The sequence below is a fragment of the Zalophus californianus genome, chromosome 2 (genome assembly GCF_009762305.2).
Source record: "Zalophus californianus isolate mZalCal1 chromosome 2, mZalCal1.pri.v2, whole genome shotgun sequence".
NCBI lineage: Eukaryota > Metazoa > Chordata > Mammalia > Carnivora > Otariidae > Zalophus > Zalophus californianus.
The window spans coordinates 144,129,503-144,149,417 of record NC_045596.1 but is presented as its reverse complement, the minus strand read 5'-3'; the positions used below and the strand labels follow the sequence as shown (position 1 = coordinate 144,149,417).

At 42.8% G+C, this 19,915-nt stretch overlaps 1 protein-coding gene across 6 annotated transcripts in view; it reads left to right on the top strand.

Annotated features, from left to right (window-relative positions):
- The window catches only part of MFAP3L (microfibril associated protein 3 like), a 39,760-nt gene that overhangs the window by 5,215 nt on the left and 14,630 nt on the right, over positions 1-19,915 (top strand). Inside the window, exons 1-2 of one of the 6 annotated variants that reach the window (XM_027598700.1) lie at positions 15,654-15,799; positions 16,395-16,820. The exons of 1 other annotated variant lie outside the window; for it this stretch is intronic. In XM_027598700.1, the coding sequence (XP_027454501.1) occupies positions 16,526-16,820 (295 nt within the window). In that variant the 5' untranslated portion in view covers positions 15,654-15,799; positions 16,395-16,525. 4 more of the 6 variants (XM_027598701.2, XM_027598699.1, XM_027598704.1 and 1 more) reach the window with 4 other exon arrangements.

Here is a 19,915-nt window from a genome sequence, read left to right as displayed (position 1 = left end):
GATTTTTACCCAAATGTCCTTATAAAGTGATGTAATAATTATTGTTTACCACTGTAAAGGACTAGCTCATTGCAAACCATTCCTCTTTCTTGAATCTCCTCTGCCTTGGTCTACTGGGATATGCATCCCTAGTTCTCTCCATGCTTATTTTATTTTATTATTTATTTATTTATTTATTTTTTTATTGCTCTTTCCCAAAAAGAGGGTCTGTCTCTCTTTTCTCTGAGTTCTAACCTTGGTCTTCTCGTCTTGTGGTCTACTGTGTTCCTTCTGGGTGATTTCTTTTTCCTCATGATTGCATCACTAGCCCACACACCAGTGTCTTCAAATCGGTATCTTCAGATAAGTTTCTCTCATCCATTCATTAGTTAATTCATCAATCCATTCAACAAATATTGATGACCTGAGAGCTTAATGGTGGGGCAGATGTGCACAAAAATAATTGCAGGGGGAAAAATGAAGGTATGGGTAAAGAACAGTGAGAAGAGGAGTGTCCGGGGCTACCTGGGGAAGTCCTAGAGGGCTTTTGAACCAAGACTTAAAAGCCAAGTAGGGGTTTGCCAGACATGTAAGGTTAGGAAAGGCAGCATGGCCAGCTGGAGACACAGAGGTGCTGTGGGGCATGTGAGGAGGCCAGGAAAGAAGAGGGGCAGGGGAAGCTCCAGAGATGAGGTTAAAGAGGTGGATAAGAGTCAGATCATGAAGGATCATGTATGTCCTGCCAAGAACTTTACATTCACACTACTGACAAAGACACGGAATATGTTTTAAGTCAGATCTTTCAGAGTCAGCTGATTTCGGTGACAACCTGGTATGTGGATTGGAGGCAGGCAAGGCTAGAGGGAGGTCAGTGAGGAAGGAGTCTGGTAGAGTGGTGCCGGTCAGAGACAATAAGCACATGAAGCTGGGACAGACCAGGGGTGTGATGGCCACCTGGGCAGGGAAGGAAAGGAGGCACCGGGAGCAACTCCCATGTAATCGGATTGTCTGTGTCAGGTACTGCTGTGTGGAAGGTGCAGTCTCTCAAGAGTTCTGCTGAGCACAAGACTTTGCAGGATCAGAGACACTGACTTCCACTGCACGGACTTAACCAGAGGGACCTAATGCAGCACAGGAGTGGGAAAGCCCAAACACACAACTGTGTGTGGAGGAGGAAATCAGAATTTCCTTGCCAGGCACGTACTTTTAAGGGAGACATCAAAGAAAGAAAGAAGGAATTGATTCCCTGATGGTTCATCAGCTTCTGGGCAGAAGTATTTGGGGATGCTAGTGAGGCTGAAACGATATTGATAAGGGGTAGACTTCCCTAATTCTGGATTAGAAGGTAACTGTCTTAGAGGCTGGGCTGAAGTTGACTCTTTGTAATCCATGGAGAAGAGGAAGTTTGCTGAGCAGGTATTTAAATATAATTCAAAGTCTTTCCTTCCACTGAGGGTTTGAGTTGGCTGATTGTGCCAGGTAGGGTGGGAGGGAAGGCTTTGCTCCTTAAGGAAGTAAATGGATTGGAATAAAGTGCTCCAGAATTACTCCTTGACAAGTCCCACCCTGTTCAGGATTCAAGGGCCCCGGGTGGGGCTAATTCACTTCATTTTCATCGGTTTATTAAAGCAGTACCTCTCCTAGACAAACTGGGATGCATCTGTTCCAGGCTCTGTACCTTTCTGTGCCCTCTTGGAACTAGCAAGAACTCTATAATACTTGTGAAAGTGGGACCTATTCCAGGCTGACCAGTTAATTCTTCCCAGTGGCCAAGCTCTCCTGTAAAGAAGTATGTGTATGTTTAGGCATTGTGTTTTCTTAAAGATGCAAAACCCACTTTCCTTGGTCTTCAGCATGGGGAGGTATTTGAGTAAAGACTGCATTAGTATTTGGCTCCAGGCTTTACCCAGGACTTTGTTCTGAGTCTTTACACCCTAGGCTGGCCATGGGATGGTTTGAACATCTAGTAACCCTTGAGATTTCTTACTTCTTAGCTGCTAGTGCTAACTTCACTTTGTAAATTCCTGCTTCGTTACCAAAGCCAGGCGCTGGGCTGCATTGCTCTTACTAATCATGCCTGTGCTTCTGCTCATGCTCTTTCCCCACCCACCTTTTTACCATTCCTGTTGTCAGTCCCAAGTTGGAGGGAAGGTTTTTTTTCCTTCAGGGTTTCGACAACCCTGGATTTTTTGGTGTCCGAATGAGTCTTGCTCTTCTTAGACTTCCCAAAGGTAACTTGGTTTTCTCCATCTTAAAACACTTTTGAGGAACTCGAAATTAATTTCTAGAAAACACTTGAGTATTACCAATACTTTGCTTCACTTAGGGCAGAGCATTTCTCCCTGTGCTGCTGGACCCAGGGCCTCTAGTGGACTTTTGCTTCCCTCCTGCCTCCTAGGGCATCTCATCTGTGTTACGGCTGTCTCCCCTTCTTTCACTGGTGTGTTAGTTTTTACTTCCTAAGAAATGGATCATCCATCCCAGAATCTTCTTCATCATTTCTCCTAAGCAGCCTTAGAGGCCCCCTTATTAAATAGAATTTCTGGAGGAATACTCTAATATCCCAGAGTTCTTGAGATGAGAATGCACATCAGATCCATTACATGAGCCTTGCAAAAACATACTATAACATAGATTTTTATTTTTAATTGGCATGCCGTGTTTATTTCCATCCCTACTTATCTAAACTAAGCCATTACTCCTGCTGAGAAAACTATCCTGTCTCCTTTATTCATCCTTCAGGATTTGACCAACCCCAGGGAACATTCTATGACCTTTCCAGCTGGCCCTCTGAATTTCTGTGGTATTTGCCCAGTTTAGTGCTTAATTATATATTGCTTGGTATGCAGTTATCACCAAGATTCTAAGCACCATTAGGGTAAAGAACTGGTCTTAAAATTTTTTTTAAGCCCACAGCAATTGGTACTAACCTGATAATAGTGGCCTCATAAATACTTTGAGTTCAGCTTAACTGATATAACTGACTCTTAATTTTTAATGACTTAGCTGAATCTGTCTGCACAGGTTGAGAAATCATTAACATCTGGCAAGTGTGCTCAGGGCCTTTTCCCATCAAAGCTGAGAGAATAGCAAAGCTTCCTTCAAAACTCTGTGTGGCAATCACTAAATCCATATTTTCAACTTTCTTCTGGTTTTTTGTTCAGTTAAGGCAACTTTCCATATTGTTGCACTGAAAAACACTTAATTTTGGGGAAAGGTTGATCTTAGGATATGCACTAAAGTCAAGCTAGAAGAGTATTTGGATTCAACAAAATTTTGAAAGATAATTGATTTTATGTCCAAAATTTTAAAATAATTTTTAAAATAAAAAACAGTATTTCAAAATAATTAATTTTAAATAAAAATTCTGACAGCTTGGGTGCTTATGACATTTAGACAGTTTGGCCAAGCCGTGGTATTGATTCAGTGATATCTGTGCATGGGCCATAAGAGCCAGGGGGTGAGGGGAGACGAGGTTCTGTGAGGGGCTTCTCATGGGTTGGCGGCTTGGTTTCTGCTGCTTTCACCGTCAGTGGGGACAGAAAGAACACCAGGGGCCTGCCCGTGTCCTAGGGTAGTGTGAGACTCAAATGGAATACCATCCGTGAGAGTGTTTTATAAACCATAAGTGCTAGGTAAGCATAAGGGACATTGTTATTGAGCTCTTAATAACAAATCTGATAGGGTTTGAATTACAGGATCTCTTCTGATCTGTTTTTCACTAAGATCCAGTTCCTAGTGTCTGTGAAAAACACTTGGCATATGTGATTCAGGGAAATACTCATTATGCAATTCCACTTTGTGATAATAAGCTGGTAAAGGAGGAAGGAGGAAAGGCTTTTTTAACTACCCTCTTCAGTTATTGAGCATATTTTTTCAAAAAGGTGAAATTTTACTCTGCTGAAAGAAGAAACCCAGTGTAATCCAGTTCCTATACCGTGAATCTGAATGGCTTTAATCAAACAAGCAGAGAGATAAGGAGTAAGGGATGGTTTCGACATTTGACGTATAAATTAAGTAGGCAGTTGCTTTTCATCTCAACAATAAAAAGAATGCATATTTCAGGCATAGAAAATAGTCCCCAGATACATTACGCATGCCAGACAGCAGCCCCAAGTCCTCTGACAGACCCACTCCCTCAGCCTTGCTCCAGGGCTGTGTTGGGAACAGCTCAGCCCCTCAGGGCTCTCTGCAAGGAAGGATGGGTTTCTTGAAGACTGACTTTTAAAGAAATCTTGGTTTATATTTTAAAGTTAGTTTCATGGTAAGGAATAGACCTAGTTACCCAGAATTTCTAAGAAATCGGTAGCATTTGCAGGAAATGTAGGGCAAATGTAGATACCCAGTAAGTTAATAATATGTCCAAATGAGAGGGCATAGAACAAGTATAAATTCACTCAGCAGATATCCAAGCCCTTGCAATGAACACAGCATGTTTCTAGACACAGGGATACGACATGCGCCAGCGAACAATGTCAACAACAGAAGTCAATCATTCCAGGAGCTCACATCTGCATAGGAACAGGGTAGTTCACGGTATGAGGAAAAAGGCAGGGTAAAGGTGACAAGGCCTGATGGGGGTTGGAGCACACTATTTTTTTGTAAGATTACCAGGGAGGGCCTTGCTGATGAGGTGACATTTGAGAAAGGAAATGTAGGAAGTGAGCCTTGCAGGCACACCAGGGACTTATTTCAGACAGAAGGAATAGTAAGTGCAAGGGTTCCAGTATATCTGGCACATTCCAGGATTAGCAAGGCCCAGTGTGGCTGGCAGGGAGCGAGAGAAGGGTAGAGAGGTCAGAAATGAAGATTGCGAGGCTGCTAGGGGCCAAATATTGTAGAGGCCATGGGAAGGCTTTCTCTGGTCTTTACCTTTGAACGAAGAACCCCTGGAAATGTACATTGTAATAATTTAAAAGTGTTTGTGTTTTATTTTCATTTTCTTTGAAGCTTCCCCATGCACAGATTGTTACTAGTCATTAAAAAAGGGGGGGGAAATGTAATGAACACCTGGATCCTAGGACAATCAATAAATATTTGAACACCAACTATATTTTGTCATAGTGGAATTTCATGATAAAAATTGTACCCCTAAATGGCAAGAGCAGACCCAAGACCTCTCTGTTGTGAATTATCAAGTGAAATGAAGATTTCACGGCCCCAGTTGGGGGACTGTGGTATGCCTCGACCAGCCCCTCAGTGGTACAGCCCTGCAGGAATCTGACATGATTCACCTCAGCAGTGTGGTGAGGGTGTCTGAAGGCTGTGGATGGAGGGTCCAAAGGTCTTGGGAGCTTGAGTCGGTTTTGTTTTTCATTATATTGCTTAGGATGTGAGAAACACTCAAGAAGTTGCCTTCCCTATGGAGAACAAGTTACCATGTGCTGTATGATGCACAAGCTGGTTCCTGGGCCATCACCAAGTCACAAATGGCTTGGCGACCACAGTTCTTTGCCCTGATCGAATTTCCTGCAATGGGATCTTCATTTTACACAAAAAAGTCCCTGCTCTTTCCCTCTCCCACCCCCCCTTCTTTACCACTCACCATTCCATCCCTTGGCCAGCCCCATCCACGCTCCTGGTTGTCATGGTCATAGAATGGTAGATCAGAAGGGGCCTAAGAGATGGGTCTGCAGCTGAGAGGGATCAGCTGACTTTCAGAAGTCATCTACTAGTAAATGGCAAAACTGAGGAAAGGAATTTGTGGGTTTTAATCCTAAAATGCTAAACTAGTTCCCTCTTCACAGCTCATCCCAAAATTTCTGTTCTTGACTTTAACCTCAGGGCCTATCCCATTTCTCATCTTAGGAACCTAATTCCAACCCTTTGCTGTATTATGATCTCAGTTCTCTGGCTACAGAGAGTCCTGTAGCAAGTTCCTCTCTACATTGGTTATCCCTTGAAACACTGGATGTATTCCTATTAGACATTACTATGTGTCTTGTTTGGGTACTATTAATACTGTCCTTCATACTCATGATAAGTGAAATAGCTTTATCATGGGCTGTCCAAGCACAAAATAATCAACCACCCTCATAATATCATGTCAGTGGAAAACTGCCCACAAGTGCATTACATCTGGCCAGTTGGGAAGCTTTCTATGTCCAGTCAAATGGGGAAACTGAGAAAGGCACTTTTACTCTGAAGGCCTAAGGAGGTTACAAAGTATACGAGAATCCACAAGAAAATGTAATTGTTGGCAATTGCCTCAGGCCATATATCCTATTTAGGAAAGCAAGTTAAGAATATTGCTTCTGATTTATAGAGGAGTATACTCTGCTGCACGGCAGACATGCATCTGCCTCTTCTGTCTGGGCAGAGAGCTGGCCAGCCTGGATCTGCAGGCAGGCAGCTAGGGGTCAGCATCTCAATAAAACATCTCCCTGATACCGTGGGATCCTCTGGCCATTTTTCCAGGCTGGAGAAGAGTTCTTACTCATTGATGTGTCCAGCCTTCCAGATGCCCATCAGCACCTGCCTGACTTCACTCTGGATATAGGGGTTCATATATTAAGTACATCAAGAACTTCTGAGGAAATGGGCTTGAGAGGAAATGAAAAAAAGAAATGAAAGTTGGCAGAAGTAGTGCTATAGATTAGCAGGTGACATAAATTAATTGTGCTAGAAAGAAAATGTGAATCTCTCTATACACACACTCCAAGTGTGTAGGGAAAATATTTTGAAAGGACACAATTATTTTTTAAAAGGGAGGAGATACTGGAAAAAAAAAAATCTTGTGAATAGGGACAGGAAGAGAAAGACATAAACAGAGGTGCTTCTGAACCAGCTTTAGGTTTTATAGGTGTATAGAATCTGATAAATGATGGTGTCAGAGATTCAAGAAAAATGCCAAGACAGCATCTTAATCCTTTTATCTGCATTGTAATGTGTTTTGGGTATTGAACTGGTAGCATAAAGGCACCATCCACCATTGCATCTATCCGATTTGTATTCATTTCCCAGGTTTGTGGTTTATTCCCTGGACCATTAGATTCTGGAGGAAACATCTCTCTGATCAGTTAAGGATTTGCATTAATTGGGCCCGAAACTATTTTAGCCTATTCATTTAGAAGGAGAATTTGAAGAAGCTGAATACACACTGAAACATCAGTAAACTCTTCCAAAAGATATACCTATGATTAGAATAGCCCTCAGTGCATGTTTCAGCTGCTGGGACAACTCAAGAATTGCCTTTGTGGAACCAAGACATTGTAATGTAATTCAGGCCAATCTGGGTGTGAGCTTTTTATCCTGGTTCTAAGCCACTTAAAGTATGTGATGCTGGGAAATTGCTCATCTTCTGTGGGCCTCCCTTTCTCATCCTGTATAAAGGAATACCTTTATGAAAACACATGAGTTTTTCCAGATCTAATATTCTAGTTATGTGAACAGATATGTACAATAGACCTATTTTTATCTTGCCTAATGATAATTGTACCTGTAGAGGAAAACTTTTACTATAATTCTCTTTCTCTTCCTCCTTTTTAAAACATTACATTTCTGGGGGCTTTATTTTATATCAGCCTTACTTTTAATCAGAAAAACATACCATGTGGGAAATTGTGATGAAGATCCAAGAATGGTTTCTTAATATTATGCACCACCAAAAGTAAAGTATTACAAAGATGGCATCTCTGGGCCTCGAGTTCCTTTTCAGGTTTGAAAAACAGTGATTTAAAACAGATCCGTTTTTGAGAAGTATGTGCCTTTTATGTATCGAAAAAATAACAAAGCATAGAATTCTGTAGAGGCCTGAACATTAGCGCAGTTGGTAAAGTAGGATTGAGACCTTTTGTTCTAGCTCCTTCTAAATTGTTGGGTGAGCTTAAAAGAGCTCATCTGGTGACCATTCACAGCAGTCCAGCAAGTTAGGGTATACGTTCTGTTCTGCCCATTAAGTAGCTATAAATTATCCCAGTCCCAGGCAGTTAATAGACAAAGGGGGTGCCAAGAATGCCACGAGGGTTCTTAGTCTCTTCCCCTTCTGGGGCTGACTACTCTCCTGAGACAATGCTACTTCTCCCATGATATGCTGCCATATAGCTCCCGGTTTGTGACAGTTGGTAAATGTCAGTGCCGTGGCGTCTGCGTGTCCTCCCAAACCGTCCGTCCGTGGGGACTTGCAGAGCAAGGAGGGCACGAAGCCAGGAGGAGAGGGTCGGGGAACAGGCAGGAGCCGCCACGGGCTGTGCTCAGCCACGCGGCCAGCAGACAGGCCCTCATCCACGTGTAGCCGCACCTGGGCAGCACAGCCCCAGGGAGGTGCTGGCTGCAATCCGCAACTCCTGCGTTCGTGCGTGCCCCACACACAGTGCCAGGCGCTGGTTCTTGGACAACGAAACACTCCTCTCCTCTGAGAGCCGTTGGTGTGACCTGAGGCACGGCTGCTCCAGAAGTCCGGAGTTCCTTTCACCCACTGTATCATCAGGCACTCATTAAATCCTGTACGTTCTAACTCCTGCACCTCTTTTGGATCTGCCCACATCTTGGCTGCCCCGCTGCTCTTCGTTCACACCCCTCCGTTCCTTCTTTCCTTCCGGCATATTGTAGTAAGCCTCTAGCCACCTCTGCATCATCAGCCACACTCTGAGCCCGGTGATCTTTCTAAACACGAAACCGGCCATGTCACTTCCCCCTTCCCGAAGCTGTTGAGGGTGCCCCATCCTTGGTATTACACACCATTCCCTTCATTATTTGGATCAGCCTACCTTTCCAGGCTTCTTCCCCCTCCTTTCTTCTATATACCAGGAAGTGGTGCCTAATTCCATGCAGCTCCCTAAATGTACCAGGTTCCCTCCAGTCAGCATTTTCTTGAATATGCTCTTCCTCCTTTGGGGTCAGCTTCACTCCCTTGGCCTATTTGGTGAACTCCTTTATAATTGCACTAAAGGGCCACTTCTTATAGAATGTTCTTCCTGGCCCTTCCAGACCACTTGGGTCTCCTCTCCTGTACCCCCAGAGGATCTTTGACCTCTTTCTGATCTGTCAGTTTTCATATTGCCTTTAATCGTTGCCTTACTTTTCTCTCTCCACCTACTAGATTTGCAGATGACAGGGGGTAAGGACTGTGTCTTACCTTTATACTCCTAATCCTTGGCAGTATGCCTGGCACAGAAAAATTTCTCTGTTAATGTGTATTGATTTGGATTGAACTGACCTATCTGGGTGCTTCTAAAAGTAACCTAAAAACAGTGTTCTTCCATTCTTTCATGTAATGATCCCATTTGCCATCTGAGTGAGCAATTACCTTTGTGTTATTAGAGGTATTAAGAATCTCTACACATATAGATTCCAGAACATCTATAGGAAGGAAACAAAGACAGTATGAGTCTTTCTGCAGTATAACTGGACATTGAGATAAAACTTCTTAGACTTAGCACTTAAATGACTTGATTCTGGACTGTCATAATTGCTACAGGAATATTGTTGTTCTACAAGTTTTTTGGACTTTGACTTTGGATCCTCATAGTCCATATTCAGACACCACCTTAGCTACCTAAAAACTCGGTATATGTTGATCTTAAAAGAAGTTAGGGGAGTCCAAATTGGGACCATAACCAAAATGGCCCCAGTTGCCTACCAGTTTTTAAAAAGTTAGTGTTTATGACGGAATGAGTATTTCAGTGTCTCTCTTCATGTCCCATGAAGTTGGGATTTCTTCTCCTTGCTGCAAGAGGAGAAACCTATCAAGAATGTGTTCTAAACTAAAAGGCAGCCTTTGTGTCTACGGCATCATTTACACACAAATGAAAATAGTGGTGACTCTCAGTAGATGTTGTGACAAAATCCAGTTATGTAACTATAAAATTACTCATCATAGTTGGTGGGGAAATGTCAGCATGAACTGTGCCAAGAACAAACAATAATGTATATTCATTTAGTCCAAAACACCCTTAAACAAGGGGCCCTTTCCTCCCAACTCCAGAAATACATGGTTAATAGTCATGTTTTATTATAGGTAAGGGAAAAAAATAAGATCCAAAAAAGCATTTTATTACATGCTTTTAAGATAAAGTACAATCATTGGGAAATAGGGAAGAGGCTGAGTAAAGAAAGGACATTTGATGTTTGCTAAATATTTTCTCTTTTGTTTTATTTATAGAAAATGTTCTATGACAGTTTTCCCAAAGGCCATGAGTAAACACATGAAGCTTAACAATTTGTCCATTGTAGCTTTTGTTAAACTCTGGTTTTGGAATCTGTGGCCTTTGTTCTTGTATTTTGAAGGACTGCATTTTAAACTGCTGGATTATAGTGCTCGTGGTTTAGTCTTTAGTAGCTAAAATGTCTTTCACAATGTTATAGCGTTATTCACTGATCTTTTCACGATGCTGTCTGTGACACCTGACAAGCTGCACAAAGTACATTTGTAGAATATTTCCCCAGTGCCCAAAGTGACATGATGTCTCTATGTTTTTCTGGCAACACATTGTGAATTTACTCCAGTTGCCATTGGATCCCACATAAGTGTGGCTTCATACAGCAAGTGTGTAAGCATTACTTCGGGTGCCCAGTACTAAGAAAACTCTACAGAGCTCTTTGCTGGAGTTTCTACCATCAGGGAGCTCTGCTTGTAATTGTGAAAAGACATTTCCTCAGCACAAAGCTAAGAAAAATGCAAGATCATACGCCAGGAAGGAGTGTCACAAGTTCGGTACAAGCTGCAGGCTCACTGGAAAGTTAGAAGGACCTGGATGGCTGTGAGCTATGGGGCTGTGGTAAGGGGAAAGTGGAACTGGGATTGGCTGCTGGGTAGGCAGTCAAAAAACATCTCCTCCAAGTGTCACCCAGACCAGCCAGTGCTCCTTCTACATACCCACCTCTAAGCTCATTGCACCTGGAGAACATACTGGAATTAGCTGTATCTCTCTCCCTAGTAGATTATAAGTGGACTAGCCTATGGCTTATTGAGCTTTGTAGCACTCCCACACCCCACCGCCTGCCCCAGACCCCTAGCGGTGTGGCCAACACAGAAGCCATACTAAAAAAAAAAAAAACTAAAAGGGCATGGTATGAGATCTGGTGAATTCCTACTAAAAACTTTTAATTCATTAGTGTTGATCAGTTAAATGCTTTATTTTTGAAAATAAATGTTCACAGAGAGTTTTTGAGTAAAAATGCATTGGCACAAACAGCCTACAAATTACACATTATGATTTCTGTACTTTGGTAACTTTTCAAAATGGGAATGAGATAGGGGAGGGAGGAATGAGTTTGCTATCTGAAATCCCTGCACTAAAATCTCCGCCTCTGTACCTGTGAAGGACTCTAAGGGAACTCGTTACATTTTTGGAACAGTTGCTGTGTTTCTAGCCCAAAGTACCTACTGACATTATTAAAATATAATAGAACAGCAGTGTCCCATTCTCCTTATTCTTGCTAGCACAAGGTGTTTGAAAGTAGAAAACCAAAGTGGCCAGCCTTTGTTTGAAAACAATTTTAGAGTTCTGCATTTTAAAACCCAGTTTGATCTTCCATTTGTTGCATTCTCCCTAGTTGTGAAAAAAAGAAATGTTACAGAATATTTACTACACACACTTACTAGAACCTACCTCATACGTTGTCTTGTCTTTCATTCTCCCCCAAGCTATTTAGTCAGGCATCGGCTCTGGTATGGGCATCAAGGCATCAGAGAGGAGTGACCCCAGATACTGTCCTCAGGATGCTCAGTTCAGGGTCTGCCCAGAGAGGCAGCTCGTGTATTTTCAGACTCGAGTTCCTGCAAAAGGAGCCAGTGCTGAAAATCCTTTGTAATTACTTCCAGTGGTGGTGGGAGGGCAGTCAAAAATGGTTTTTTTTTAATATTTTATTGATTTGAGAGAGAGAATGAGATAGAGCATGAGAGGGGGGAGGGTCAGAGGGAAAAGCAGACTCCCTTCCCAGCCCGATGTGGGACTCGATCCCGGAACTCCAGGATCTTGACCTGAGCCGAAGGCAGTCGCTTAACCAACTGAGCCACCCAGGCACCCTGCTTAAGACATTTTTGGGTGCCTGTGTGGCTCAGTTGGTTAAGCGACTGCCTTCGGCTCAGGTCATGATTCCGGAGTCCCAGGATGGAGTCCCGCATCGGGCTCCCTGCCCAGCGGGGAGTCTGCTTCTCCCTCTGACCCTCCCCCCTCTCATGCTCTCTCTCTCTCTCTCTCTCATTCTCTCTCAAATAAATAAATAAATAAATAAAATCTTTTTTTAAAAAAAAGTCTTAAACAAAACCAAAAAGAAGGTAGGTCTTTTAAATGCTATAATAAAAATCAACTTGAGAAGCGTAATTTCAACAAAGGATACTTTATACATTAGGCTGGCAGTTCTTGTTTATCAAGCTGAGTGTTATGTAAGTACGTTATGTACATTTGATCATGAATCCTTGTAATTGTCCTGTACTTGGTGAGTTCTTGGCCAGAAACACATAGTCAATGAGGGTGGTTAGATCCCAGGTTCTGGCCCAGTCTACCTACAACCTGAGGCCATGCTCTTAACGACCATTCTGTAGTGAATAGGTCAGCTTTACAACTTCCCTGTTCAAAGGAAACCACAAGTTAGCCAAGTAAAGAAAACATTTACAAACTCAGGCGCCTGGGTGGCTCAGTTGGTTAAGCGACTGCCTTCGGCTCAGGTCATGATCCTGGAGTCCCGGGTTTGAGTCCCGCATCGGGCTCCCTGCTCAGCGAGGAGTCTGCTTCTCCCTCTGACCCTCTTCCCTCTCGTGCTCTCTATCTCTCATTCTCTCTCTCTCTCAAATAAATAAATAAAATCTTTAAAAAAAAAAAACATTTACAAACTCATAACAGGGTATGTGTCATGCTGTTGAAGCCTGCGCTATCTCCCTTAGACCATGATTCCTGCTGGTGGAAAAATGTGTTGGCCTTCCTGGGGCAGGAAGGCCCTCGAGTCCACGGGGAAGTATGGAAGTCTACAGCACTAAGAAAACTCTTCGTCTTTCCCACTGAAGAAATGTATGCTCTGAAGCTAATTTACTACCCCTGATTTATTTACCTCTTCAGTTTCATTGTCTACAGAATTGGAATAATTATTTCTGCCTTTGGAGAGAGATTCATTTATTCAATAACTTACTGTCGGGGACAACTTCAGACACTACAGATGCCAAGAGGAATGAGGCAGACAGAACGGTTAGTGTGGTACAGGCCCAAGGATAGACGTAAACATTAGTGGAACAGAATGGAGTTTAGAAGTAGACTCACTGTTTTTGACAAGAAGGCAAGATAATCCATGGAAGAAATAGTCTTTTTTTTTTTTTTTAGAAATGGTGCTGAAACAACTGGATATCCATATGGGGGAGAAATGGACCTCAGTCCTTACCTCATGCCATACATATACACACAGCAAATACTGGAATGGATCAGTAAAAACATGGGGCACAAGGGAGCTTTTGGTGATAATGGAAACATTCCATATTTTGTTTATTGTGGTAGTTACGTAGTTACATACATCTGTCAAAGCCCACTAAGATGTATACCTAAAATGGGCTCATTTTATTGTTTGTAAATTATACAAAGTTGTATATTTTGTATATTAATAACATACAAATACAAATATAATGTTTATTAAATATATATTATATATTTATATAATATATATTATTAATATATTAAATATATTAAATATATATTAAATAATATACAAATACAAATATAATATTTGTATATTAAAATCAACAGTAAAGTTGATTTTAAAACATCATATCCTGTCACTCCTTTGCTTAAAATTTTCCAGTGAACGTTAGGTAAATCCAAACTCCTTTACTCTGTCCTGCAAAGTCCTAGGTGATCTGGAGCTGTCCACTCCTCTCTGTTTGCTTTTGTTGTTCTTCCTGGAACGCCTTTCTCCCAGATCTAGGTGTGGCTGATTCCTAAAGAGGCTGCAGCTCAGGGGCCACCTCCTTGGTGAAGTTCCCACCTCCTCAGTGAAGTTCTCCCTGATTGCCTAACTCAGTATTTGAGTACATCATTGTGTGTTTTCCGAAGCATGCATCATTAGCTGAAATTCTTATTTACATGGTATTTATTTATTGTCTGTTTTTCCCCATGAGAATATAATATCCACATAACAGGAAAGATCTGTCTTGTCTACTCTTCTATCTCTAGGACCTACAATAATGTCTGCCTAATAGTTGATGTTCAGTAATTATTAAAAAATTAATATAATAAAGTAATAAAAAGGGTAAGGAATTCCGATTCTATAACATAGACAGTGCAGAAACACTGAAGGTTGCTAAGTAAAGAAATGGCACCGTAGAATTTGTGTGGCAGAATGGTTATTGGGTTAATGGGATTGGATTGGGACCTGGGGTAAGACTGAAGGCAGGCAGATGATATAGAAGGCGACCCCACCATTTCTGGTAAGGAAGAGATAGGGAGGCTAAGCTGAGGCTCACTCAGAGGACATAAGGGGTGGAACAATCCAAGCGATATTTATCAAGAGATGGAATCAGCATCCTGTACCCACGTACATTCTGAGGGGCCAAGAGTCAGAGTGGAATCGAGGATTCTGCCCGTGCGTACCTGAGCTAATGATGGTGCCCTGAACTCACAGAAAGGGATGCGGGAAGTGTAGCAGAGTTAGCAGATGAGTTTGGCTTGGGATGTTAATTTTGAGTTACCTGCAAAACATCCTCCTAAAGCTGTTTACTGGACAGTTGGTAATACCAGTCAGAAGTTCAGGAAGGAGTCAGGACTGAGGACATGGATTTGAGAGTTATTAAAGAAAGGCATGGAAATGGAACTTTAATAAGAGCTGAGGGTAAAAAGAGAAGAGGGCCAGTGATGAAACTCTAGGGTTTAACTGCCTTGTAAGGGCTGGAAAGAAGAAGAGGAACCAGTAAAGAATAATGAGAGCAGTTAGGAGGAGCAGAGTGTGGAAGCCGGGGAAGCAACTTTGCTCAGTATAGTGGCACTTGCCACAGAAATCTGGCAAGAGAAAGACTGAAAACTTGGCAACTCAGAGTGACTGGTGACTTGAGCAAGAGCTGTTTCAGTAAAGAGCAGGCCAAATACAGAATGTAGTCGTTTGAGGAGTGAGTGGCAGGCGTGGGGGAGGGAGCTAGGATAAGACGCAGAGGATTCTTTCCAAAAAGTGGGAAAGTAGGAGTTCATGCCTACACAACCTAGTAGGAGAAAGCAGTCATTTGAGAAAGGTAAGGGTACCACTGGGCTAAAGGTGCTTGATTCAAAACCTTAAGGTGTCTATAGGCATCTTTGGGAAAAGGCTACTGAACGAACTCAGCACTGATACACAGATCACCAGATGTCACCGAGGGCCTGGCTAGGGTGAGATGGTTCCTTTAGTTTGGCAGTAATGACATGGTTGTATATTCTCTCCAGTAGGTGCTCCAGCCTCCTGGGTGCAGGCACCAGGATGACAAGTGATCGGCTTGATCACAGTTGTATACTGGCAGAGTAGTTGTGGCAGAAGGACAGGGGGTGAGGATATCAGGGACTGTGGTCCACGTCATTGGGTCTAGACTGAGACAAAAGTGGAGCATGCAGGTCTGGTGGGGGGCAGAGATAGAGACTGAGGAAAACAGAAGGGCTAGAAAGTTCAGTGAGGGGAGTAAGGGATCTGGAAGAATGGTCAGGTGCAGTTAAAGATGGTAGAACTTCAGAACTACTTGGCAGTTCGGAATTGAGAATGTGGAGAGAGGAAAGGTGCAGGGTGGGGCTACGGGGTTCATGGATGAAATGGAGGATAGAGATGTAGGTGAAGGTTAGATCTTTGGACATAAGCACAACCACCACAGGGTCACCCCATTCATACTGATGTCCCCTTGCCTCCAGGAGACAGATGAAGATTGAAACCAGGGAATTCAGTGAGTGATCACGAGTTGATAGATAACAATTACATGGAGCCGAGAGAGCTAGATGGTATGAAGCTCAAAGGAGCATGGGCAGTTGCCGGAAACAGGGGGAAGGCATATCTAGAAGCCGTAATGGGGAGTGAGGAGAATGCCAGACTGATTGTGCTGGAGCGCTTCCAAATGCTGGCAGCACCCAAGCTGTGACCACTGAAATCAACTGGAAGGAAGGAGAAGAGGTGAAGAAGGGCCCCAGGTGAACAGTCAGGTCATCTGCAATAGCAACGGGTGACAGGGAGGAGACCTTACCCTGCTAAATGAAGGAAGCCTGAGTTGGTTTTAGAACTCTCTGAAGATCACGTAATGTAAATTTAACATACAGAGTATATATTTGTTCCTACTAAGCTATATGTCTCAACAGCAAAAATAACAAAATCGTATTGTTATGATTTCTGTGAAAAATGTAATTTAACATTCTGAACATCTAGTTTGTGTGTTTAAAAATTATATAGGTGTGTATTTTAGCTGGGTTTCTAACATTTTATAAATAATATTGCTAAAGTATGAATGCTAATATTTATGTGTGTGTGGATCTTTTTCTTTTTAATAGGTTCTTAATCAAGAACCAGCTCTATGGATCCGGGACAGGTTTGTCCCATGGCCTGCTCTAAACAGCCTGTTGTCTGATAGAAGATTCCATTGGCAAACCATCTCTATTGCCTTATAGAGCAAGCAAAGAAGATGGATCGACTGAAGAACCATCTACCTGTGTGCTTTCTGCCTACTGTGCCCTTTTTAATCCTAGTATCCACTCTGGCGACTGCTAAGAGTGTGACTAATAGCACTTTAAATGGCACGGACGTGGTCTTGGGCTCTGTGCCTGTAATCATTGCCAGAACTGACCATATCATAGTCAAGGAAGGGAACAGTGCCTTGATTAATTGTAGTGTTTATGGCATCCCTGATCCACAGTTCAAGTGGTATAACTCCATCGGCAAGCTGCTGAAAGAAGACGCGGAGAAGGAGCGAGGAGGAGGTAGGCCTCCAGGTCGTGTCCAATGTCAAAAATACAAACACAGACTCTGGAAGCCACACTGAGAATGTTAGTTGCTCTTATTCAAGTCACTTAAAGATCTCATTCTGTCTTCTTTGCTAAGGCAAGAGAGAGAAATATATATCTTTAAGGATTCGAAGCAGTAATTAATTCATAGTTTTCACTCTTCGACTCCGAAGACAAAGGGCAAACATAAAAGTCTCTTAAAAGGCCTCTTGGAATTTTGTAGTATAATGCATACAAAATGTTACAGGGACGAATGTAAAGTGAATTTTCCATTAGTGTACGTTCCATTTATAAGGGAGTTTTGTTTCAGGGGGGCTGGCTCCAGTTAACAATATAGCAGTTGTTTGTGGTTAAATGGTTAATTCATTGGCCGTGGATTTAAGGACCACGCTTCTTAAAAGAAGTCTCTGTGCAAGGTTGTCAGGCACCTACTAGAGATGGCTCTGTGTTCCTGAAGACCTGGCTGAAGTTTCTAGATTGTCGCAGCTGAGGCCAAGAGGGAGGGAGGATTCAAGAGCAAGAAATAACATGTGGCACTAGGGGAATGTTTGGTTTTTAATGAGTGTATTTCTGGCCAAAAAGTGTGAATCACCTACTTAAGCACCAAGCTCGCTTCAGGAAAGCCTCCAGCCAAAAAGAGGATTGGTTGGGTCATTGTGAATCAGTACATTTCTTGTTTTAGATGGGAGAGGTACTTGTCTAAAAACCCAACCCTGCTCTAATTGACCTGAAGGAGTTACCATGCTTTCTGAAGCATTCACTGTGTGAAGTAGGGGAGTAAAAAGACCATTGTTCCTAAAGTAGCGGCTTATTAGTTTCTATCACCTTTCATTCATATTGTACTTCCCATCCCACAGCCCTTTGACCAATGAGTAATCCCCAGAGCGTTTCTGCTCCAAGAAAACCTACATTTTTAATCTCTTTCCCTCATTTCATCTTCTGTACTCTGAAAAAGAGTAGAAGCTAATGCCTTATGTCTCCTCAGGAGCTGAGTGAATGGAGTTTTCTTGCAATTACATACTTCCGGTTCCCAGCTGTGTTCCTCACGGTTGAGGCCGCTAGCAGTCCAGCTCCCTGGGATGTGGGGTTTCCATGTAGTGCTCTCATTACACTGCTTTTGGTTAGCCATTCAAGGATGTACAGTATGACAAAGTTTCTTCCCTTAATGAAAATACTGTATGTTACATATCACATGTGTGTCTGTAGATTTAACTTAGGAGAGCAGAACTCTTTCCTCACCAAGTAAAATTATGGGGCCATAGAATTTTTAAATTGGATGGGACTTAGAGACAGTGTAACCCAAATCCCTTTTTTACACACGTTTTCCCAAGGTCCTACTGTTATTAAGTGGCTGTGACTAGAACCTTCACTACTGACGCTGAGAAGATGAGACACCACCACCCCTTAGCCTACAGCTGGTTTCCATTCCTCCCATTCCTTCCTCCCAGACTCCCAGGCAAAAGGAAGTGATATCACACTTGTGCAGGAGGGCAGTAACCGTGGTAACATATACACTCTCAAGTCCCTGTACCTCATCAGATCTCTCCGCAGGCTGGGCCACTGTGAGGAATAACAAGGTAACTGAAGTAAGGGGAGCAAGGACTCCAGACCTGAATCTACCTTTCACGTGGACACTGAAGCCCAGGTTATGTCTCGTGCCCAGGAGCTGGGACTGGGGCACTGAACCCCTGAGTCCTAGAGAGGAAGAAAACTGTGGGAACCGGACAGTACTGGGGCCTGAATTTCAGGCACAACATTCTGAGTGCATTCCTGAGGTGGTACCTTTCTCCTTCAGAGAGATCACATGTTGCATCCGTTGAAAAGGTCCTTATCGCTATTAACTCAGTCCAGCAAGCATACGCTGCATCTTGCCTTCTCTGTCTGTATCCTGGGAGGCTGGACTAGAGCGAAGCCCCACACGGCTCAATTTCCCTTTGTTCTGAGGGTGTTCAGATGACACTATAGTAGCAGCCTGTCCCCGGACCCTGGAAGCAGGGGGAGCCACCGAAAGCCTTTGCTGCAGACACCTGCTTCATCAGAAGCCAGTGCTCCATCATGGTGCAGCCAGCAGTCAGGCTGATAAGCCAGTTAGCTGTTTTTAAACCTCATAAGGAAGATGCACTGCCGATTTTTAAAAGAACTCATGATACTAGTACTTGATGTTCCAGCTCAGCTTTTGTGTTACGATGCATAATAATAGTAACATCCGAACATAAGTAACACAGGGTAATACACAAAACACTGCACCGAACAACCAAGCAAGACGTAAGAAATAGCAGAAATAAGACTCCTCATCATGAAATACTAGAATTTTAGTGCTCAAATGTCCTATTAGAGGACCCATAAGTCTTTAACTCTTCCTTTCTGATGGGGAAAATGCCCATATTATAACCATGGACAAAAATTTCAGTTTTCAGGCTGATAGTCTAGGAGTTTAAATGGAGCAGTGTTTCATTTATAACTCAACAAAAAGGTAATTGAATATAGTATGAAAAATGATGCTAATATCCCAGAACATTACTTAGATACAATAGACTACTGTGAAAACCAAACTAACAAAATTAAAGCAATTTTCATTAACAATCCCCACCATTGATTAAGCCCCCTGTACCAAGTTTCAGATATTATTTCTAATCCTTACAGTAAGCATGACGGGTAGATGTTACTAATCCTCATGCCTACAGATGAGGAACCAGGTGAATAGAGAGGATATTACACAACCAGAGTGTGGCCAACCAAGTGTGTATTTTCCCTTTCTGCCTGACCAGCATCTGCTCACCCTCTAGGCCTTGGTATGCAAAAACCGCTGAAGAGCATCTAACCCAGACGGGGCGAAGGAGAGAAGCCTTCCAGGATGGAAAGTGCATGGTGATCACCCACATCACAGTCACAGTGTTAGGATGTGTGCACATGGCATGCGTGAGCATGCACACGCACACGCACGTCATCAGAATCCAGGAGCACACCACCATTAGTGTGGAAAGGAACAGTTTCATTTCTTGGTTATGCTGAAGAAGTGAGCTCGCTGCCAGTCCTAGAAAGAATGGGACTGTCTCCTGTCACTGGCCGGA